Source organism: Aquarana catesbeiana, linkage group LG05 (genome assembly GCF_042186555.1).
Source record: "Aquarana catesbeiana isolate 2022-GZ linkage group LG05, ASM4218655v1, whole genome shotgun sequence".
In the NCBI taxonomy this organism is placed as follows: domain Eukaryota; kingdom Metazoa; phylum Chordata; class Amphibia; order Anura; family Ranidae; genus Aquarana; species Aquarana catesbeiana.
In genome coordinates this window covers 583967662-583992637 of record NC_133328.1, presented here as the reverse complement: position 1 = coordinate 583992637, position 24976 = coordinate 583967662, and the positions used below count along the sequence as shown (strand labels likewise).

General features: G+C 42.6%; 1 protein-coding gene across 50 annotated transcripts in view; it reads right to left on the bottom strand.

The window, feature by feature from the left end:
• Positions 1-24976, bottom strand: part of RIMS2 (regulating synaptic membrane exocytosis 2) — a 911223-nt gene that overhangs the window by 4461 nt on the left and 881786 nt on the right. For all 50 annotated transcript variants that reach the window (XM_073632100.1, XM_073632110.1, XM_073632087.1 and 47 more), the window contains 4 exons: positions 13073-13214; positions 11890-12002; positions 7785-7886; positions 4180-4319 (listed from right to left, as the gene is read on the bottom strand). In XM_073632100.1, the coding sequence (XP_073488201.1) occupies positions 4180-4319; positions 7785-7886; positions 11890-12002; positions 13073-13214 (497 nt within the window). The remainder of the gene's footprint in view (positions 1-4179; positions 4320-7784; positions 7887-11889; positions 12003-13072; positions 13215-24976) is intronic.

Here is a 24976-nt window from a genome sequence, read left to right as displayed (position 1 = left end):
TATAAAGGTTTTTACATAAGATTCACACTGCTTTCTCCCTTTCTTCTAATTGGATTCAATTGGAAAAATATAAAAATCTTTGGAAAACGTTGTCTGAAAAGCTTTCCAAATAGACCACAAAGACCTATAATGGTGACTAAACTGGAGAGAAGAAAATCATTCCCCATATCTACCAATTGGAATTCCTGTTTTTTGGTTTTTTTTTTTTTTTTTTAGAAAAACGAAAGGTAAGCTTGATTGACAGCAATTGCTATTAACTTCACTTCCATTCATCTTTTTTCAGTTTAAATTAATTCATCCATAGTCCACTGGTCCATAGTGGATTTGCCCACATTGCCTTAGCTATCTAATCTTAAAATTGGCCCAAGGCTTGCGCACATCTGATTTTACAGGCAATGCTAAATATCATACAGGAAAAAATAACCAATATTCTGTAATATACAGCATAGCCCCCCATGACCCTCCCAACCCTTATGTAAGCTGAAGGAGTTTTTCTGTAAAATAACTATGTTTGTGAAAATATAATTATTGCTATCCAGAAGTAGATTAAAATTGTGTTTTAAGGCTTTACATATATTTGAAACTTTGTTTCTTAATTGCTCATTAAGGGACACACGGTAGAAGGAAGGCTGCCAATCAGCTTCCAGTTTTTTCATGTCAAAGCTTAATTGAACAAACTGAAGTTAGAAGCTGATTGCCTACCATGCACAGCTGCACCAGATTTTGCACTTTCCAGTTTTAGCAAATCAATCCCATATTTTCTACAATCAAGATTCTTGGTTAACTAAAGAGCCAAGAGAGCTCTTACAGTTTCAGGATCAGCTGACCCTCGGCACTGCTTTGGAAGCCGTATGCCAACCCTGCCATGTCAAGATGTGTAGCAGGCCTGTAAAGTGACCTTTGAACACTGGGCTCTGCTAGTCGCACTTACCAGACACACGGGGGTTGATTTACTAAAGGCAAATAGATTGTGCATTTTGCAAAGTGCAGTTGCATTTTGCGAGTGCAGTTGCTCCAAAACGTAATAAATAAGCAGAAGCTCTGCTGACTTCCATCATCCAATCATGTGCAAGAAAAAAATGCAGTTTTTTTCCCTTGCATGTGAATGGGTATTCTTTGAAAAGTGAATCTTTACTTTTTATACTAAACTCTGGAGCAACTGCACTTGCAGACTGTAACTGCACTTTGCAAAGTAAGCAGTTTATTTGCCTTTGATAAATCAACCCCACTTTGTTAGTCAACTGCAGAACACTGTACAGGTCCATGGCCATGATATACCTACTGGGGTAATCCTGAAGATCCCCTAGTGAGTATGGCCACCACAGGAGCTTAGACTGTCTGAAATAGGTTTTGTCTCCCTGGGTCCTGCACTGGCACTCTTCAGTACTGGTTTTGGAGTTTGGGGCTGCAGTGCAGTTTTCTGACCACTGCTGTAGGAAGTCACAATGGCTTTGTGCTTTATGAAGGCTGTCTTGTGTTAACTGCATTTATTGTGTCTTCAGCTATCTCCTCATAAGGGGTTAATGCTCCAGAGCTCTGTGCCGTGACACCTTCTGCATTGCAGGCACTTGGAAGGAACAGGCGCTGTGCCACTTTTTGAATGCGTCTGTTATTACTCCCCCTCGTGTCATAAGTGTATATTTGACTATGTGCCACGTCGCCTACTGCTGTGTCGCATACTTGCAGTCACACTGCCTCTCCCTCTTTCACTGCAATGGCACTCATTTGCAAAGGTCTTTCATGGACTCCCCTTGATGCTGCCCTAGTCACAGATGGATATGTAGCCTCCCCTCCTCCTGTAGCTGGTTTCTGTGTATCCCTATGGAAACTTTCACACTACATACTACACTGTAAGTATGTTAGATCATAAGCACAGAGGTAGCAGTCCTATAGACCTTCCCAACTCCTAATCCACTTACAGCTCTAGGGTGGTATACAGTGTCCCTCTCCATGGACATGATGCAGACTGCCTGGACAGTTGTCCCATGCCACATGCTCCTTGGTGTCTACCTTAGCTTTCCCAAGAATGTCTACTATGTCAGATTTTTTGCACAACATTTTTGCCAAAATAGCTGACTCAGAACACAGCAGACATGAGTGTACAGCTTTGCCTTCTTCTCCTGAGTCTCAGATATGCTTGCAGCTGCATCTGTACACTTAGCTGAGGGTGATGAAGATTACTCTCCTTCTGGATGAGTGTGTGCCTTATGAGGCTCAATGTGCGGACATTACTCCTAGGCTTAAAGAAGCCATATAGGTCTTTATTAAAGCAGTGCATGCATGTTTAGAACTGGAACAACCTGCATCTGATTTCTCTTAAATTACTGGTTTGGGCTCCATTAAATGTCCCCAACCTGTCAAAATCTTCCCAGCACACTTGCTACTGCAACCAGTTTTTGTATAGTGACTGGTTAATTCCTGTTTTGCACAGCCAAGCGGTTTACTGAGCAATAAGTTATGGAGGAGGCATTTATTCAGTAGTAGGCCATTCTGAAGCTAAGGGGCTGGGCTGCTCTGTAGAGAGTCTAGGACTTCATTACAATGCTTAGAGTGTATGCATTGGGGAAGGATTAGGCTTTCTGTTGACTAGCTTTTGTTGCCTCAAATTTGCTTCTCTCCCCATACAAGTCTATGGGAATGCAAAAGCAGCTTAATGTAGGTCAGAAAGCTGTCAAATTTAGGTCACATACACTTGTCAATGAACAGTGAAGGATCTCAGATGCATCTAAAATTGGTATCAGAAGCAAGCTGCATTTACCCATCGAATCAAAAACCTGTCAACACAAGCCCATTTAACCCTTGTTAGTTTTTTACTACTCTCTGGGAATCCGTTAGAGAGATTTCCCCTCAGTGAAGGGAAATCTGCAATGGGGCACAGACAGAAATGATAAACTGTTTGAACCTTCCTCTAGTCTCTTGAGAAACAAGCTTTTTTTTTCGGCCTGTGTTGCTGTTGGGGATTTCAGTCTCACTTCCAACAGACCATGGTGAGCTGTAAAAATTTGACAGGGCTTGTAATCCTTCCCCACTCTATCCAAAACTAAAAAAGGTTTTGGCTGGACATGCACTTCTATTATTAAAGAGAGAAGAAATGAATCTTTAAAGGATAAGTTCACCACGGAGAACGTTACATGTTCCACCCGTTCCCCACTGCTGTAGCTGCTCCCCGTTGCCCTCTCTCCCTGTGACAGGGGAGAAGTTCCCTGTACCAGCTGTCACTTTTTGAAAAGAGCACAGCTGTCTGGGGTTTCGACCACACGGCCGCACCATTCATTCACAGAGTTATGTGAATGAATGAACTACAAGTACCGATATCCTTTGAGGATGTCGGCTTGTAGTTTTGAACTACCACGGCGCTGTTGAGCGCCGTGGTAGTTCATTGAGTCTTCCTGTCAGTGTGAAACTGTCTGGCCGTACGAGGTATGATGTACAATGTACGAGGAACGGGCACACAGCTCACACTGACAGTCTGCAGGAGACCTGCATGGCATCAGCGATCTACTGATCGCTGGTACAATGCTTTCCAGACTCTTAAAAAAATAGTAAATGCATATTTTTTTACCTGCAAAAAAAATTAGAATTCTTTTTTTTTTTTTTAAAGTGAACCTATCCTTTGAAGATAGAAAAAACTGTGCAAATCAAAGTCAATCTGTTTGGCCAGTCTGTATATGGTGACGATAACTCACAAATTCAAAACATGTATCACTTCCCATCTAACTTTGTGCTTCACCTTGAAATGCAAATTCTGTCCCCCCAGGAAGGCACATTGGGGACATTTATAAATCCTGCAACAAGGCAAAGCAATGCTAAACAGGAGCAGTGAGAAGCACAGAGAGACAGCTTGATTCATAAATTCCTCCTCTGGCTCTTTAAATTCTGCACTTACCACTGAATAAAACCCAATCCTGACCATTTCCTAATTATGCAACTGCTTAGAGGGAAAATGTGTTTTATTATCAGCAATAGGTCTGTCTTTGAGCTTTGCAAACCTGTTGCACTTGGCTGCCCAGGAATACGGATGCGCAGGTCTGTAAACCTGTCGCAGAGACTTTGCTAAAGGCTTCTGGTTCCCTCTGTGGTCCAGTGGTTATGTATACATGTAAACTATGATTTGCCCTTTTGGTCAGGAGAACTTCATGGACTACCAATACTTTATATTTTATTTAATTCTTTTTTTACCTGTAAGACCTTTCCTTGGGGTGATTCTTCAAAAGATAACAGTTGCTGGTATAAAGGCTCCAGTGTTTTTCTTGCTACTTTTGTTTTCTTTTTGGCTATGCAAACTCCATTCTCTAATAGATACACCTTTACGTACGGTGCTGCAATAGGGGAAACAAACATATGGTTAGCATTAGGCAACGACAAACAACTTAACATCATCAACTTGTCATGCTCCACAGATAAGCTTCAAATTATAAGAGGCATACCTATAATTTCAGTTGTCTATATTTTTGGATCAACTGTGTGTTTTGTGGTTTTCACCAAAGGTGAATCTGCTTATTACCAAAAAAAACAAAACAAAATGTAATGTGGTGCTCACTCAGACTTAGCGCTTCACAAATAATTGGATGGTGCTAATACCAACAATTTACAGAACTAAGGTAATGTTTTGGGACACATTTTCTCTTTATTTAATCCAATATACAATATAAAATGCAAGACATGCAATACACTCTCCATGAAAACATTATTGTACTCACATATTTACATGGTAAAGGAAGGTGAGACAATGGTATGGTCTACTTATGTTTTACATCCATTTGTGCTTTGTCAAGACTCGACTTCCTTTACTATTTGTACAGTAATATTTTTATAGAGAGTATAACCTGCTAATGCATTGGTTTATCATACTCAGTTTGAATAGCCAAGCCTCGGTAAAGGTTTTCTTTTATGTGCTCATAGACAGAAGCAGGACTCTCTGCAAGTTGCACTGTCAGCTGTACAATTCTTGATGAGAGAACAGCAGAAAAATTATGCAGACTGGTAACTCCATTGCTGATTTATCTCAGGAGCAACAATACAGCGGCAGAATTCAATTTATTAATCTTTCCCTTCTTCAGAGAGGTAATCTGGGGTTGTCTAGTGATACTATAGCCATGAAATAGTTGCCCCATATAGCTAAAATGGACATATTGGTAGATGTTCATTCCAGGTCTATGGCCAACTTTAGATAGTGATTATGTAAAGAATCTCATAACTCAGCTTCAGGTTCTCTAGAACAGTGGTTCTCAACCCTGTCCTCAAGTACCCCCAACAGGCCATGTTTTGGGAATTTCTCTTAGATAAAATAGTTGTCCAAAATACCAAGCCATTGGCTCTGATTTAAAGCACCTGTGCAAGATAAAGGAAAACTTGAAAACATGGCCTGTTGGGGGTACTTGAGGACAGGGTTGAGAACCACTGCTCTAGAACACTATTTCTCAACAGCGGAGAAGTGGCCCAGTGCCAGGCCGCAACCTTCTTTCTGCCAGTCCTTGAAAGTATGTTACACAGCTGTCACTTTCTGAAGCACTGTGCTGTTTGTTTGTGTGGTGCCAACCTTAGAGATTGCTACATGGAACAGTGGCAGCCCTACAAAGTAAGCACAGAGTTTGTAAGCAAGCAGCCTGGCCCTGCAAAGACTGTGACATCTCTAGCTAACAAGCCATGGCTCAGCGGGGTGGGGGGCAGTCAAGACAGGAGAGACAAGTTGCCCATGGAGTAGGAGGGGGTACTGCACACTCCAAGCCTCTGATGCTTCATGGTGCCCCAAGTCCAAGAGTATAAGGAGGGACACAATGACCACTATGTAAGGACGCACACTGACCACCAATGACAAGGGACACACTGACCACTGATGTAAGGGTACCGATGTTCCAATGTAAGTTTACCAATGTAAGTGTGCTCAGTGAACACAATGTAAGGAGATTCAATCACCACAATGTAAGGGGACACATTAATCACAATGTAAAGGGGACACACCGATCGTTCGTGTATGGGGACACACAGACTACCAGTGTAAGGAGACACACTGCCAGTGTAAACGAGCACACTGATCATCCAAGTGAGGGGGCACAACGACTGCCCATCTAAGGGGACACACCGACCACCTGTGTAAAGGTACACACTGAGCGCTGATACCAAGTGTAAGGGGATTCACTGACCTCCAGTATATGGGGGCACACTGACTGCCAACCACCAGTGTAAGGGGGCACACTGACTGCCAACCACCAGTGTAAGGGGGCACACTGACTGCCAACCACCAGTGTAAGGGGGCACACTGACTACTGACCACCAGTTTAGGGAGCACACTGACCACCAGTCACCAACTAAGGGGATGCACTGAGCGCTATCCACCAGTGTAAGGGGACCCACTGAATGAAGGCAGCCTACTGACCACCAACATAATGTTGGGGCATAGAAGCTTTTTTAAAGCATTTGGCCACACAAATGTTTAAAACCACTGCTCTTGAAGGTCAGAAGGTCCAATTAGTTTAAAGTCAATCTGTGACCAGGCTATGGAGATTCATTTATTGATATATTCTAAACAAACAGGAAATGAACTTGAAAACAAGCACAGGCTGACCTCACTAGCTGCAGAAACTGTGAAGCAATTAATCCTCAAAGTTCACAGAAGATGCACTAAAGAGTTTAAAGTCAGCAGGTTAGCTTACCCTGCTCTCCCTTCCCAAAGCTCTTACTACTGAGCTGAGAAGAAAAACTGAAAGTGCTTTTACTATGTAATTTGAAGATTAACTATTTCATAGTGCCCACAGCTACAGAGGTCAGAGGGGGCTTGTTTTAATGTGCATTTATGCCCAGTACAGTATGGATTTCACACTAGCAGTAGTGTTTACCACCCTTCTGAAAAGTGATCTTTGGTGTTTGGCTTACAGTTGTGGCACAGCCCCATTCACTCACTAGAAGAATTTGCTAGACAGTGCCACCTGTCAACCTCTGCATGTAGCAGTAAATTGTTGCACTGTACTGCAATGCAGAGCACCGCAGCACCTTTCTGCTTGTAGGTGGGTAGTCGAAGGGGAAGGCGCCAAAAACGAGGATCAACCACCTGTTTTTACTGCCCCTTGGCTGCCCATCTGAAATGAGCCTTACTGCTTCTTATAAACTTCTAAATATTTGAATGTTCATAGCCTGGCCAGAGATACACTATAAAGGAAGGCAATAACACTGGGGTTAATGTCTTCCTAAATATTCTTGCAGAAATGAAAAAACTATGAATCCAGACTTAAAATAGCCAATAGTTTTATGTATTCTTTTAATGATGTGATATTGCTGGTACTTCTTAAAACAAAACTCACAATCCATTGCAGGAAACTGTAAAAACCATTGTAAAACCATTGATGGTGCTGTGCAAGACATTACATGAGGCTGTTGACCCGATGGCTCCGACTTGAATGGAGCATATTTTAAAAGGGCAACACTGCCTACCATTTATTTATTTGTGTCAACACCATTGCTGGTGCTTTACATGAAATTAAACAGTATTATCATATTTATTCCCTGTTATTAGAATACACTATATATAATAAGGTAATGAAACAAGAGGCAGCCCGCTTCATCATTAAATGTTCTCATTCCAGGTACATGCCTACATGACCTTTCCACAAATCAGGGCTACATAGCCACACTGGTTATCAATACCCCTAAATGTTTGGCGCAAACAAACCCATAAACTTTCTTTTCCATTTACTTCCATAGGCAAATTTATGCACAATTTTGTACCTGTTTCAGCTAATATAAGCAGAAAGGTTGGGAAGTATATGAAATTTATAATGACATCTCACCTGGCAGTGTCTTGGACCCTGGTTTTACTACAAGCCCACGCGCTCGTATAATTTCCACCTCCAACTGTCCCTTCTTATCCATCATTCCAATCTGAATGTCCCCTATAGGAAAGTAATAGAAACACTAAATAACTAACATAGTTTATGGATCTTTTATTGCAAGTCACAGTTAAATTAAAGTGTGTTTCCAGCCATAAATGCTTGAATCATGTTAGAAGGAGAGGGAAAGGCTTAGAACATCTGTCATGTTTTACTCACACTCCAAGGCCTTAGTCATACGGACGCATAGACTATACCTCCATGCAGAGGGTCACGTTTATGCTCCCAGGTAGTGACAGGTGTTCTGCTCAGTGGCAGTGTTTACATCCATGCTAGGGGTGCACACCAGATTATCTGCGTTCAAAGCTGTGCGTCCATCCCTCTACAAATCGAATCACTGGCATGTGCGGGAAGATCTGAACAGCAGATGTGTCTTTCAGGCTGGCTGCATGGAATACCTGCCATTCCCTGTGTGCACAAACATGACCCTATGCACAGATATAGGAGTCTATACACCCGCTGAATAAAGCCTAATACATGAAAGTGTTGTTATTGCTGCCTTTGTCCACTTTGGAGAGTTCGGAACTCCCTTCCAGTCTTTACGACCATCCCATTGGGACAGGAAGAAAAATCCTTCCTCTAGGGCTAGGCAAAAGGAACCTGTCTGGAGGTCAAAAAATTGTCTGGAGTTCCACTTTAAAACAGCAGTTGCACAAAAAATATAGTAATATAACAGTACAATAAAAGTAAAGAGCTGCACTTTAATTCCAGTTATTAAAATCTCATATAAGCTTTAAAATGTTTATATAATTTCAAAAGACAATTTCCAGATTTTTCTGTTACAATCATTTGTATTGGTTATTAGAGGAGAAAAGCAGTCACACCCATGCAAGGCCTAAACCATCTGATAGAAATAACAGTTATTTCGGGTAAAGATGAACAAATATTTGCCTTGGTAAACACTCAGGACCTATGGGATAGTACTGCTGGGGGGCCCCTTAGGCTCGGTTCACACCTCTGCTTTTGGTGCAGCTCGTGTTTGCGAGGGCACAGCAGCCCATTCACTTGAATGGGCTGCTGTACCTGTGGGACACGTTGGAAAAAAGGTTCCTGCACCTTCTTCAAACAGGGAAACACAAGGCACTTTTGTACCATGCGATTTACCGCACATGCAAACACACTGCGTGCTAAGATGCGCGGGGTGACATTAAGAATGAATGGCAGCCCGTATGTCTGTAGGGCTGTGCGTTTTGGCTGTGGGTGCGGGAACAGGAGCGATTTCCATAACCTCAAACACCTGCACAAGTATGAACCTAGTATTAGGGGCCTGTAGTTGTGATTTAATGGCCTAATCCACTGGTTGAAAACATAGGTACAGGAAAGGAGAGATGGGTGGCAGGGGAGGGGGTGTAAAGAGGAAAAATATGGTAGAAACTGGGAGTGGATGGTAAAAGGTAAAAGGCAAAAGCCTGGGGGGGGGAATCAGGGCAAGTTGCTGGAGGATGGAAATAGAGCTTGGGGAACAGGGACAACACAGAGGGATGAGTGGGCGGGGAAGGGAACATATCCACCAAGGTAAATGACTAAAATAACTCAGGCTAGAATAGTACAAGGATGGAAAAGCATATGTAAGAGACGGTTTGCATATTCTGAGGTATTTAGTTTTTAAGTCATTGGGAATACTGTACAGTTTCTTATTAACCAGTATTGTATTCATATGTTCCTTAACCAGTAGCCGACCGCCCGCCGTCAAACGGCGGTAGAATGGCTCCCCTGTGAAAATCGTTGTAGCTGGACGGAGGCCGCTTTAAGGGGTATAGGGGGCGCGCGTGCCCGCTGCGTCAGTGAGGAGCCAATGCGCATGCCCGGCTCCTCAGTACATACACTTACTTCACTTGTCCTCATCCATGTTTCCAAACATATCCAAAAGTAATGTCTAACTTCCTGGACAGACTAGAGGTCATGACTAAGGAAGGAGTTGACCAGCGGACCTCATTAGCACACCCCCTGCATCATCCACCCTTCTACCTACCCACCCATTCCCAGCTGCATGTTTTTTTAATGAAATGCAATCAATCAGTGATCACCCTTCTCACTAAATGCACAATATAATTAGATTGCATAGTGTATGTCCATCTTTATGCAAGTACATAGGAGGGAGTGGACAGAAACACTCAGCTGTCAAACACTGTTCACATCTCTGCATAGCGAGAACTCACATTCCTACATGCATTTTTTTTTGCGAGGGGGAGGGGGGTGTTTTGGAGCATTTTCACTCATCATACATAGGGCAGCCCTACATGCAGCAATCGCCCCAAAGAAGCATAAGAAATTTTTTAGAGTGGAGCTTTGTGCGTTTTTAAATGTGATTATTGGTGCGGTGCATTTCTCAAATGCAAGGAAACACACCGATGTAAATGGAGCCTCATTGTTCTTGTGTTAACGCACCAATTTCACTTTCAGGTCCCATTCACATCTAGTATAGTAGGAGCGCACGTTTTATGTCTTGTTTTTCCTTTGATACACAAAGGGCAGCCCATTGATTTATTTTTTGGCCATTACACTATATGTCATATATAAGTTTATATTTATCAACAATTCTATATTTTTTCTTATTTTTGGCACTGTATTACTTTGTGGTTACCTGCTCATGTCACATATATTATGTCTCATGGACAGCATTATTGATTATTTTTATATCATTGAGTTAATGTTTTAGCGCCATTCTATTATTATCTTATTAGATGTGAATGGGGCCTGAAAGTGAAATTGGTGCGTTAACACAAGAACAATAAGGCTTTGCGTTTCCTTGCATTTCAGAAATGCATTGCACCAATAATCACATTTAAAAACGCACCAAGCTCCACTCTAAAAAAAGTCCTGAAGCTTCTTTGGGACGAGTGCTGCATGTAGGGCAGCGTGATTAGTAAAAATGCTCCAAAACACCCCCCACCCCCGCTAAAAATAAAAAACGCCTGTGGGAATGCGAGTTCCCGCTACGCAAAGATGTGAACGGGGCATGACAGCTGAGTGTTTCTGTCCACTCCCTCCTATGTACTTGTATAAAGATGGCCATACACTATTGTGTATGTATATTGTGTATTTAGTGAGAAGGGTGATCAGTGATTCGGGCAGGACCACCAAGGTGTGTAGGACATCACCACATCGACCACAACCTCTGAATTGTATTATGAAAACATTTTGGTAATCTGGACAAGATTTTGCCCCAGCCTATTTGCAATATTTTTCCATCTGCAGCTTTCATTAAAAGGATATCTGGTGGCGTTGCCAGTTCAGGCACTTCATGTTACAGGGTGACAACAATGCTTTAACTCCCTACCCTCCACCACCTTCATTCAGCAAAGCCGCTGCTGCAACCCCATTTATTCCTATAGCGCAGGTGTGTATTATGTGTCTTAATGATAGATAGCCTATCTATTGAAATAAAAAGGTTTTCTTGATGCACGCACAGAGGGGGTAGCTGCCTGACCCCATAGGGAAAATGGAGCAGGAGTGAGGACATGTAAGTATAAAACTTTGGGGACTGCTGGTGAGGGAGGGGGATATCAGTTAGCCCTCATTCAGACAGGCTCTGTATCCACCTCCAGCTGTGTGCGGGCAGCTTATGGAATTCAATGTAGATGCAGCACCTGCACAGACACAGCCACATGTCAAAATCTGACAGACATGCAGAAGTTATTGCATGGCCCCAAACACAGACAGTGTACATTCGGGGCCATGCACCCACTCTTGCACACCTGTCAAATTTCGACATGCAGCTGCTGTGTCTGTATCGCCTTCCATAGGCTGCCTACATGCAGCTGGGGGCAGACGCCAAAAAATGCCTCTTCCACAAAAGCACGGGTGAAAGTGCTTGTCTGAATGAGGTCTTAAAGAACTAAAAATCCAGTCATCTTTTAATCAATTTCCAACATTTATAGAATGATGTTTTCATATTAAGCACTAATTTTTACTGTTATTTCAAAGAAAAAAAAACATTTTTGCATACAAAATATTTTGCACAGCATAATCCCAACATTGTCTGCCAAGGACAACAATGACATACCCATTGAAGGAGTTGCTAAGGTCTGTCGTCCAACCAGCTGTGCAGGACCTAATCCATCCAAGAAATCACTGAATTGGCTGTCAGCACCCAACCGGACCCCAGGAAATATTAAACTTTGGGAAAGATATAAAATAGATATTAGATATCATATAAAAATGAAATCATCAATCATAAAAATATGAAAACAGCACATTTTCATTTTGTAAAAGGTAAAATACATTAGCGATTCATAAATGATAAAAACAAAGGTTGTACAATCTTTAAAATGGAGCTCCTGGTGTTGTCATATTCACATCATGTGTCAATGGGCTTTTAATTGTTTTGCATATCCATACAAGTCTATAGAAATACAAAACTCACTTCAAGCAGGCCAGAAGCAGGTTAACTGCAGGTAAAATGCACCTGTCAATGAGTTCTAAATGATTTCAGAAACATCGAAAACTGATGTTAAACTGATGCCATTGACGCACAACTTAATGTATTAAATGAAATACTAAAACTGTAGATAGAGTAGTGATTTCTAGTGATTATTGTTTGCAATGAACCTCCAATGTATAGATAAAATGCATTGTTGAAGCCTTTTTTTACTTTACCAGGGATGGACCAAAAAAAAAAAAGGCACAGCAGATATCTAACATTCTTGTACCTTCCTGTTGTAGTCAATGAAAGAATATTATTATTATTATTATACAGTATTTATATAGCGCCAACAGTTTACGTAGCGCTTTACAACTTGAGTATCTTTTCTTACTACTTTAAACTACCTGCTTTATATTGAAATCATTGGTTCCTGTTAAGCATCATAGTCTGTTACGCCCTATACTTGAAAACAAAGCATTTTCTATGCCCCTGCAGGGCAAAATAAATGTCCCTCTCCTTAACAGCATGTACCCACCTTTCCTCACTCCTGTGCTCAGCTGAGCTGCCAGTACTGGTAAGGAGAGCTCTGTGATTACTTTATCGCCCCCTTGTGATAGCACAAGGCCAATCAAAATCAAGAGGCATGTTGTTCTGTCACATGGATTATCCCAAGTTGCGGGGGACTAAACTTCTCTCCCTACCAACTCACAACTGGACAGTGCTAAAACTGACAATACAATTTCCACAAAGAAGTGTCATCATTGGACAGATATCCACGATTGCCAACACTTGTTCTAAATGTATTATTTATCCATTGACTTACTTTCCCTCAGAGCTGTAACTGTTCATACTCCCATCGTTAGACTCTCGACTTGCTTGTCTCGTCATCCAATTTCTCATCTCCACTGCTAGTCCAGTTTCTGTACTTCGTTGGATCGTGCTTTTTAACTTTTTACCTCCAACTTCTGAAAAATAGAAAAGTCACACGTGGTTAGACTTCAAAATTCCAACAAATATGTGGATTCCTTTGTACTGTGTTACATCTCCCCCCATCTGCCATTGCAGCATATTTCCTGACACAGACACGGGGTTGAGCCTAGATCAACGTTGAGCAGAGACTGGCATAAAGGTAACCACAGACACGACTCGGGGCTAGACTGGCTAATGATGGTTATATCAACATATGGTTATATAGGGACATGAGACACTCCAGGCAATCATCCTTATAGTGATTGTAAAGTCTCATTTTTTTTTCTCTAAAAATAACAAACATGTTATACTTACCTGCTCTGTGCAGTGGTTTTGAATAGAGCAGCCCGGATCCTCCTCTTCTTGGGTCGCTCTTCTCTGCTTCTGGCCCCTCTTTCCTGTCGAGTGCCCCACAGCAAGCAGCTTGCTATGGGGGCACCTGAGCTGAGTCACAGCTCCCTGTGTCCATTCCGACACAGAGCCCCGGTTCAACCCCGCCCCCTCTCTCTCCTGACTGGCTAACTGACTGTGATTGACAGCAGCGGGCGCCAATGGCGCTGCTGCTGTGTCTCAGCCAATTAGTAGCAGAGTCCTGGACGGCCGAGGTACTCGTGGACATCGCTGGAGAGAGATGGGGCTCAGGTAAGTATTAGGGGGTGCTGGGGCCCCTGCTGCACACAGAAGGTTTTTTGTCCTAATTCGTAGAATGCATTAAGATAGAAAACCTTCTTACTTTATAACCACTTTAAGGTTAAATTGTCTATTCAAAGTGTGCCTAGAGCTTTCTCATTAAGGGTGCACTCACAGGGAGGGCACAATTTAACTAATCAGTGCCTGAGTGTGATTGTCCCCACTCCCCAGCTGATCTGCACCCACATTGTGCTATAAGCAAGTGTTCCCGGGCCCACTTACAACACATCTGCCAACCAGACCACAGTGATCCCTGTGATCCCTGCTTCTGTGCTCAGTGATCTATGGAGAGTTTTGTTCTCAGTGATCTATGGAGAGTTCTGTGCTCAGGCATGGTTTGCACTCACACTGAAGCAAACTTTACCAAACCACAAGTGAACTGTACCCGAGACCACCTCTTCCAAGTGGCCCTGAGCATGGTATACTTAAAGTTGTACTAAACACACACTGTTTAATGGACATTGTCCATTCTGTTTCTGTATGTGGATGATGGCACTGTAAGATAAAAAAACCTTCTGACTTTACAACCCCTTTAATTCAGAACAACCATATGCAAAACACAAGCAGCTGTCATCTTCTTTCTATGTATAACATCCCATTTTCACACCCTGGTTCACACTTATGTAATGCGGGAAACGCAGCGAATCATTTGCATTTTCCCACACTGCATTGCAATATACGTCAATGTTATCATAACGACACCCCGAAAAAGATCACAAAACGCAGTGCAATTGTGAACACCCATGCAATGCAATTCAGGTGCGGGGAAAAAAAAAAGGTTCCTGCACCGTTTTGGTGCGCATGCAATCCAATTTCCATCATACAAAATGCATGGCTGAAATCGCACTACACAGACATCGCATGTGATGTGCACAGGAATGCAGTGCAATTCCTGTGCAAATCACATGCAGTGTCCAGATTGCACAAGTGTGAGCCTAGGCTAAAAAGACAACACAGCTAATTTCAGAAAGCTAAAGAAGAACACCAGGAAGAATAAATAATTGTAAATTAAATGCTAAAGCATGTCATTTTAGATGACCTTCTACCTTAATTCTCTTGAAAGTAAACATTTGAGATTTGTTGTTAACGTATGGAAAATGGTTAATAATAACTGCTGATTCCTGGGATCTAGGGAGCTTTTTTGCCAGCAATGTTGGTATCACCTCACAGCCCCAATGCCTGCCCCCAGTAGACAGGTCTTTCCACCATAGCTCCTTCAGAAAACCATCGGTTTCCTAAGAGAAGCTTCATTATGTGAGCAAAGGTTCCTCTAATTGGCACTGTCAATCAGTGAGCTAGGCTTGGTTTACACATATGCCGCTCTGGGAGCGTGTGCTAATCGCATGTGTTCCCTGACCCGTAGGCAAAGCGCCCTGCTCCTTAGCAGAAGCTCAAAAGGTGCCATTGATTGGTAATGACACCCCGGCGTATCGATAAATGCATTGCCATGTGGTTTCATACAGCCCTGTTTTGAAAAATGGGTCGGGGACTTTTTCCCTACAGGTACAGCAGCCCAGTTAAATAAACAGGCTGTTGTGCCCGTGCAAAGGCAAAGGCAAAGGTGAACCTAGCATTAAGCTGGACATACAGAGCTCAAATTTCTTGGTGTTTGAGTTCACAATAATTGCATTCTCTGGCTTTAAAAGTTTTTGACTGACTTGGATTAAGTGTGCAGATCAGGAAAGGCAGAGTTCCTGATCTGCATATTTGTTCTGGTTCAGTGACTCAAAAAGCACTGAAGGCAATGACCTACAGCAAGGGTCTCCAAAATTTATTAATAAAGGGCCAGTTTACTGTCCTTCTGACTTTAAGGAGGCTGGACTGTGGCCATTGAAAGGGGAAATTGTCCTGGCATCAGTGGGAGTAAACAATGCATCTTTGGCATTAGGGGAAGGAATATTGCACCATCACTGGTGTCAGTGGGATGAAGCGTCTCTTCTCCAGAGAGTATAGGTTCAGTGCTTGCAACCTTTCTTCATAGCTAATACTCTCTAGTCCCTTTATTAGCTTTGTTGCCCTTCTCTGTACTCGCTCCATTTCCAGTACATCCTTCCTGAGGACTGGTGCCCAGAACTGGACAGCAAACTCCAGGTGAGGCCGGACCAGAGTCTTGTAGAGCAGGAGAATTACCGCTTTATGTCTTGAGTTGATCCCCTTTTTAATGCATGCCAATATTCTGTTTGCTTTGTTAGCAGCAGCTTGGCATTGCATGCCATTGCTGAGCCTATCATCTACTAGGACCCCCAGGTCCTTTTCCATCCCAGATTCCCCCAGAGGTTCTTACCCCAGTGAGTAGATTGCATTCATATTTTTGCCACCCAAATGCATTATTTTACATTTTTCCACATTAAACCTCATTTGCCATGTAGTTGCCCACCCCATTAATTTGTCCTGATCTTCTTGCAAGGTTTCCACATCCTGCGGAGAAGTTATTGCCCTGCTTAGCTTAGTATAGTCCGCAAATACAGGGATTGAACTTTTTATCCCATCCTCCAGGTCGTTTATGAACAAATTAAATAGGATTGGTCACAGCACAGAACCCCGGGGGACCCCACTTTCCACCCCAGACTATTTTGAGTACTCCCCTGCTGATTACTGATGATGGGAGGAAGGTGGGGGCTGGGCAGGCATAACTTTTATAGGAAAATATTGAGATTTGTTTCTTTTTTTTTTAAAAAATCATCATACGCTTACTTTAAAGAGGGGGGTAACTGCTGTCTATATATATGTATACTTACCTGTCCAGCACCCCCGCCCATATTCGGATCGACTGTTGGCTGCAGCCGTCGGCATTCCTGGTAAGGGAACCTTATCATCCCCTCCAGTAGCTTGCACACTATTGATGGTAGGCTAACTGGTCTGTAATTCACAGGGATGTATTTTTGGCCCTGTTTTTAAATATTGGTGCTACAATGACTTTTCTCCAATCAGCTGGTACCATTCCCGTTAGTAGACTGCCAGTAAAAATTAGGAACAATGGTCTTGCAATTACTTGACTAAGTTCCGAAAGGACCCTCGGGTGCAAGCCATCTGGTCCCGGTGACTTGTGTCTTTCCTGTTCTATCTTAGCCACCATTACTGCACCCTTACATTTCTTGTTGCATTCTTTGTAAAGTCTAAAGGCTGACGATGATTCTTCAGCCTTGTATTTTTTGAAGGTCTTCTTCTTTGCTTCTATATGCATTTTTACATTGGAGTTAAGCCATCCAGGATTTTTGTTCGCTCCTTTAAATTTATTTCCCAATGGGATGCACTGGCTCAAGCCCTTATTAATATGCTTTTAAAGCAAACCCATCTCTCCTCCGTGTTCTTTGTTCCTAAGATTCTATCCCAATTTATATATTCGAGCAAGGTTCGTAGTTTAGGGAAGTTGGCTATTTTGAAATTCAGTGTCTTTGTACTTATGTTTCCTATTTGTGTTATTTATACTGAAGCTAATTGACCTGTGATCGTTGTTTCCTAAATTGCCCCGTATTTCCACATCCGTGATCAGGTCTGTATTGTTGTATTTAAGGGGGCCTGGGCTGCCTTCAGGCTCACCTGCCCCACATCTATCCATTCCATGCATGTACTTCCACTGTGGAGACACTTATAAATTTGTAGTGTTAGGACTGCAAGCAACACAGGGTGCCGTGACGAGGCCTTGCAGCTTTCACATGCATTTGCAAATGTGTGCTAACTAAACCCCTGCTTTTAACAGACGGTTAGACAAGTTAATTTGGTTGGTCAGCAGACTGGTTGGTGAGTTGAGCTATGGAATTGTTTTTGTCTTACCTGTATTGTTGGTAATCAGTAGGTCTAGTAACGCTTTGTTTCTAGTTGGTGTGTCTACCATCTGACCCATGAAATTGTCCTGCAAGACATTTAGGAACTGGCGAGCCTGAGACGAATGCGCGGTTCCTTCCGCCTAGTCTATGTCTGGATAATTAAAATCCCCCATTATGATGACACTTCCTATCCTTGCTGCTAATCCAAATTGTGATAGGAGGTCCGTCTCCCTCTCCTCCCTCAGGTTAGGGGGCCCATAGCATACTCCCAGTATTATTTTCCCCTTAGTTTCTTCCCTTTGGAGCTCTACCCATAAGGATTCCACCTCCTCCCTAGCTCGCTTAGTGATGTCATCTCTCACATTCACTTATACTTTAGTCTTGATATACAGGCATACCCCTCCCCCTTTTTTTACCCTCTCTATCCCTGCGATAAAGGGAATACCTTTGAATGGTTTCCAGCCAATCATGAGAGCTGTTGAACCAAGTCTCTGAAATTCCCACAAAATTGAAATCCTCCTCATACAACAGTATCTCTTGTTCTCCCATCTTGTCCACCAGGCTCCTGGCATTGGTGAACATGCCACGTAGTTTAGACCGGTTCCATACTGTCCTCTTATATGTTGTTCAGAGATTGCAAATAGGACTTGTTACTATACTTACCTTGGGTTTGTGTGCTTTAGTCAACCTACCACTAATGACCCCAATACTACCCTCTGGAAAATGTTCCGCGCTGACTATATACAGCATCAGGTTAGGGTTAAGGGTTAGGGTTCAAGTTAAATGTTAAGGTTAAGGGTCAGGGTTAGCATTAAATGTCAGGGTTACCATTCTACTCCTAACATTTAACACTAACCCTAACCCTTAACCATAACATTTAATGCTAACCCTAACACTTAACCCTAAAATGTAACACTAACCCTAATCCAAAACTGTCATACTTTCCTATTGGCCAAAAAAAAAACAGAACACAAAATGCATAAAAACTTGTGTTAAAAACACAAAATGCGCTGGAAAAATGCATCAATCACAACACACATAGGTGTGAACCCAGGTGGCCACTTCCAATCTGCAGGTAAAATCAAGCACATGCATTCTAGTACACGCAAGGGAACACAAGGCTGAATAACAAGCTGAACATCGTAATAAGGCTAAATTCCAACCACATGGTCCTCTTTCTTACCATCCCAAGCCTTGCCAACATGTTCTAGATAACGATGACCACCACTGGTAGTATGCATTCCAAACTAACACAGTCAGCTAGTAAATGGCAATACAGCTAAAAATATGTTGCCATATTCTAACAGTGAATGCAAAACAATGCATTTGTGTGCTTTGTACAAATGATAAAAGAACAGAACATAATTTGACTATAACACCGTGTCACTATGATGTGCTTCTGTGTGAGATATTATGCAGAAAACAACATAAATCTCTGAAAATGGTATAATCACCCAATAACAAAGGATAATATGTGAGAAAAACTGTGAATTGGAAAACAGCTCTGTTTATTTCAATGAAGATAATGGCCTGAAAACCAAAATGAGCCTGTCTCCGAGAACTGAATGTCTATAATAGCACAGCACTCTCAGTAGTAAGAAAATGGCTTGTGACCTTTTAGTAGGAATCATTATTCTCATTCATGTGTGTATTTTATTAAGTTCCATATACAAAGCAAACTAGAAGGAAAAACGTGGCACCATATAGTTTACATGGAACTGCACAATAACAGGCTCAGATCAGGTTTAGCCTTTTTTGTTTATCAAGAACAAATATCTTTATACTGTATTAAGGACCCCACGCTAGCCTGGCAACTCAAATATAAAGATGATAAAAAGAAACCACTGCTGTTATCTCCCTCTGGTCACATGACAATAGGCCAAGAAACCAGCCATGTAATGTGGTCTACTGAAGGGGTAAGACCATTGTCAGCCATTAAACTAGAATTGTCCGGTCACTTGCTCTGCTTGTATTCTAACCCTCCCTATTTACTAAGATCACATGATTTATTTGACGGAATTTGATTATGAGACCATAAGCAGAGGGAGATTGAAGCAGTGGTTTCTGAAGGATGCATATATTTTTTTTCTAGTACTTAATTATCAACTATTAATTTAGTGTAGGCTCAAGGTAGAAAAAGGTCTTTAATTTGAACCTGTAGTAAATCTGGTCAATTAAAGCGGAGTTCCACTCAAAAGTGGAACTTCCGCTTATCCGTCTCCTCCCCCCCTCCGGTGCCATATTTGGCACCTTTCAGGAGGGGGGGGGGTAACGGGTACCGGTTTTTGACAGGCAATGGCGGCGCTTGCCCCTGACAGCCTATCTGAAGATTCGTTGGGGTGCCGACATCGCCGGCTCCCTGGACAGGTAAGTATCCACATATTAAAAATCAGCAACTACAGTATTTGTAGCTGCTGACTTTTATTTTTTCGGGGGGGGGGGGGGCTGGACCTCCTCTTTAAAGTGGTTGTATACCCTCATTTGTAATTTTTACCTACAGGTAAGCCTATAATAAGGCTTACCTGTAGGTAAAATTAATATCTCATAAACCTTTATGGTTTAGGAGGTATTCACTTTGCATGCAGTCGCTGACGTCAGCGGCGCATGCACTCTGAATGCCTGGCTGAAGGTCCAGCAGATGCTGCCAGACCTTGCCGGGAAGAAGACTCCCACGCGCATGCGCAGGAGTGATGTCATCGTGGCTCCGGCCACTCACAGATCTGGGGCAGCAAACCCAGTATAAACACCGAGAGCAAAATGTCAGCTCACTCGGCGTGGACCAGGTTGCGAGACGTCAGCGGCGCATGCGCTCTGAATGCCTGGCTGAAGGTCTAGCAGATGCTGCCAGACCTTGCCGGGAAGAAGACTCCTACGCGCATGCACAGGAGTGACATCATCGCGGCTCCAGTCACTCATAGTGCCGGGGCAGTGAACCCGGTAGAAACACCGAGAGCAAAATGTCAGCTCCCTCGGCGTGAACCGGGTTGCAATACGGGGGCTTCGATTTAAGGTAAGTATTTCATAATGAGCTAGTTTGCGGTGCATACTAGCTCATTATGCCTTTGCCTTACAGGGTTTTTTTTTTTCTTTTTAGATGTGCTGGTATAAAACCGCTTTAAGGTAAGCGTATGATGCATTTTTAAAAAAAAAATAAACAAATCTTAATTTTTTCCTATAAAAGTTATGCCTTCCCAGCCCCCACCTTCTTCCCAAGCCTTTCTATTTGTTGTTTTATATAATGGTTAGCCACATGATCAACTGGAGCGGTTCAGGAGATCAGAGGAGGCACGGCCAAGGCCAATGTTTGAAGGCCAAGTCAAGATCAGGGCCAGGACAAGGGGTGGGCAGGACGGACAGCTGCCCTGGGCACAATGGTTTACTGTAGGGATGGGGGCATCTTCATTCTGTTACAAGGCTGGGTAGTATGGCATCTTTGCCCAGGGCGCTGGATGGCCTTGACCCAGCACTGGTCAAGATTTTTAGGCAGGGTCTACTGATCATTTTGATGGATGGCGGTCACCGAAGATAAACACTGTATACCATGATACTATAGGTATTGTTCTAGAAACTTTTGATATCGTGATATTGTACTGTAGCTTTCTATGGTATACATTCATGGTCTTGGCCTGCAAGGAAAGTCTCTATATACTATATGGAAACAATTGTGCATTTGCCAGATGAACTCCAGAAAAACTGCTGCAGGTAGAGCTTACTGCGAGGAAATAATGCACATGTTATGTATTCATTTCCCAGCACAGAAGCTTCTACAGATACAAGCACTAGACAATAATTCTTTTAACCGACAAACATCTAAGATAACTGACTAAAGGAAGTCAATATACCCCAGGCTATACTTTGATCATTGTGTGTCTGCTGTTACAAAACTCCAATTGTCTTGTGCGGTCAATGTCCTGCGTCACGCCGAGCCACACATACACCTTATAATAAGGAGATGAGCTTAATATGTGACCACAAATCCTTCATCAATGACAGTCACAGTGTAACAAACAAACCAGGTCAATGGTATGATTGTGTATTTCCTATAGTTATATAGTACCAACATATAACGAAGAACACTACAGAGTACAAGGAACCATTCACATCACTTCCAGCCAACATTACAGCCCAGTGCCATATACACTATATACATACTATTTAGAAAGTTTCCCACCAGTATGTGTTTTGATTGAGGAAGGACATTGAATGACCCAGAAAAAAAGAAGAAAATAATTCAAGTCAAGATCACTTCTTTCACATTTCATCCTGTGAAAGTGTATAGAGCATGACATATGGGGATCCAGTGACAGGTACAGGGAGAATTGACTACACTCTGACTGAGGACAGCGAGTACATGATGGCATTGCATAGGGGAGAATGCAACTGAATGGTGGTGACTGAAAAGTGACAATGCTGGAGGTAAAAATGACTGCACAATGACACTGCAAATGGTGACAGTGACTACATATTGGAATGCATGGGGTAACAGTGATTGCACAATCAATGACACCATACAATGACACTGCATGGGGTAACAGTGATTGCACAATGGCACTGCATGGGGTGGTGACTGCACAATGACACTTAGTGGGGTGAAAGTGACTGTACAATGATACTTATGGTGGTAATAGTGATTGCACGATGACACTGCATGGGGTGGTGACCACAAAATTATACTGCGTTGGGTGACAGTGACTGCATAATGACAATATGATGGGTATCAGTTACTGTGGCAATGTACTCTAACCGCTCTTTAAGGGCTTTTATTGCCGGATTACACTAGTTTTTAAAAAAATGTGTAATCACCTCGAGAGATCATCACAAGAGAAGTTATGTAATTCCAAGGCACTTCCCATGCCATTTTGTTGGCTCCTTAAAAGTAGGCAATGAAGGATAAGAACTATTTATTGAATAAGGCCATTAGACAATCGGTCTATATTGCATCTGATGTAATTGCTGTGTTTTTGGGGCTTGTCATGCTATGTCTATGGCATTTCCTGTAATCATGTTCTTACAAGTAATCTAGACAGTTTATAGAGCCAAGACACTGTAATCATCAGTCGCTATTATCTTAATAAATCCTGCCCAACAACACATTAAAAAAACCTACAAGCTTTAGCCCCCGTTCACACCTATGCGAATTAGATGCGGATTACATATCAAGATCAGGGCCAGGAAAAGGAGTGGGCAGGAGGGGAAGCTGCCCTGGGCACAATGGTTTACTGTAGGGATGGGGGCGTCTTCATTCTGTTACAAGGCTGGGTAGTATGGCATCTTTGCCCAGGGCGCTGGATGGCCTTGTCCCAGCACTGGTCAAGATTTTTAGGCAGGGTCTACTGATCATTTTAATGGATGGCGGTTTATAGAGCCAAGACACTGTAATCATCAGTCGCTATTATCTTAATAAATCCAATTCGCAGGACATTTTAAAATACATTCATATGAATGCATCTGGTTCACATACGTGCGTTGCATCCGCACTGTGCATTGCACAAAAAACGTGTGCGTTTTCTGGGCATTGCGGTGCAAATTACAAGCCCATTATCTTCTATGGGAACGCATCTGATTCGCAGATGCATTGCGTTCTGAACATGGTTTTTCTCCTTCTCCTCACTACACCTCCCCCCCCCCCCCCTGCTCACTGATCCCCAGCTAAAACACAGAGGAACCTCTGAACAACTGATTTTTATCTTCCCAGTGAAACCTGAGCTTCAATTCGCACCGCACATGTGTGAACCCAGGCTAGATAGCAATCAAACTGAAAATGAATCCTTGTGATACATACTGGGGACATAGGGTACCCTCAGTACTTCAATTTTTCATTGACATTTTGCCGTTGACCACTAATCTAAACCAGACTTTCAGTAACATGGTGATATGATATGATATGATAACTCATCAAACATACCCACTGCATGCTCACTGCTGTCTCTCACATACAGAAAGACTGATATAAACAAAATGGCAGTACTAAGAAGTTTCACAACAACCAATCGTATCTCATCCTGCCTTTGATGAACCTGATAAAATAGGATGTAGAGAGACAAAACCCGAAGACGGGATTATACTGCTCCTGGCTTCTTCAGCTGTATGTATATATATATATATATATATATATATATATATATATATCTAGGGGTCTTTCCACCCACGATTTACTGGTTACAATACATAAGCAGGCCGCACTCTATATCTATCCATATTTAATACATTTTACTATTCCAGATGGCTTAGATACCCCCACCAAGCCCCCCACAGAAAGGAAATGTAAACAGTATAGGTTTGAGTAATTACATTCCCAATGACACTGTAAGGTGCTATCTGAAATCTGTCTGCAGTGAATTACATAGAAGTTTCTTGATTTGCAGATCAAACCTATGGAAATGATAGTTATCTGTAGCAGGGATCAAGTTGGCCATAGACAGGAAGATCTTCACCTGGGTAAGGTGGGTGAGGAGATCTCTGCCTGTCCTGACATAAGTTCCATGAGTCCTGGGACCAGACGTGTCACTTACCCAGTGATGTTACAGATCCATGTACAGTCATTTTTACCCCTCACCCATGCACAAAGAAGTATGAAAAAATGGCACCCAACCCAATGAACACCTTCGATTGTCTGATGTTCTTCTTATCACTTTCTTGCAATTCACAAACATCCCCAAACAAAGTGGTCAGACACAATTTGCATCATGGTCAACCCCCCAGCTGCTTGCTTCATACCAAACCTCTCTATTCAATGAATTGTCAAACAGGGATGAAGGCATTGTACCTAAGGGTCCTATGCCTCATATAAAGTCCCAAATCTCCCCTTTTCCCCAAGTGCAATTAAGGTATGGAAGAACGCGCAATGGATTAATATGTCATTTTCACGTTGTTACACAATTATCTACAGCATTAGTACAGGTGTGATCCACTTTGGCTTATTTTTCAACCTGGGTCTCAATTTGGGTAGGTTTAGGGGAGCAATCATTGCTTATTCTACATCAGTATGTTGAGCCCTTTACATGTTCACTATCCCATGTTGTTTGTCTTTGAGTGGTGTGGGCTGGTTTGGTCTGATTGTTTTCCCTAGATGCACACCGGATGTTCTTCCCTTCCCTCTTCGCCTTCTGGCGACGTGGGGGATCGTGCTGGCATCTCGCTGCGCATCGGCGCCACGCCCCCCATGTGCCGCCAGCACGTTGGCGTCAATGTGCAGGCGCTGTGTGATGACATCGGCGTTACTATGAGGGAGTTTGTGTTACAGCCTGCATCCATCATTGAGATTTTTGGGTATCATACACCTATCTCCCCATTACCAAGTA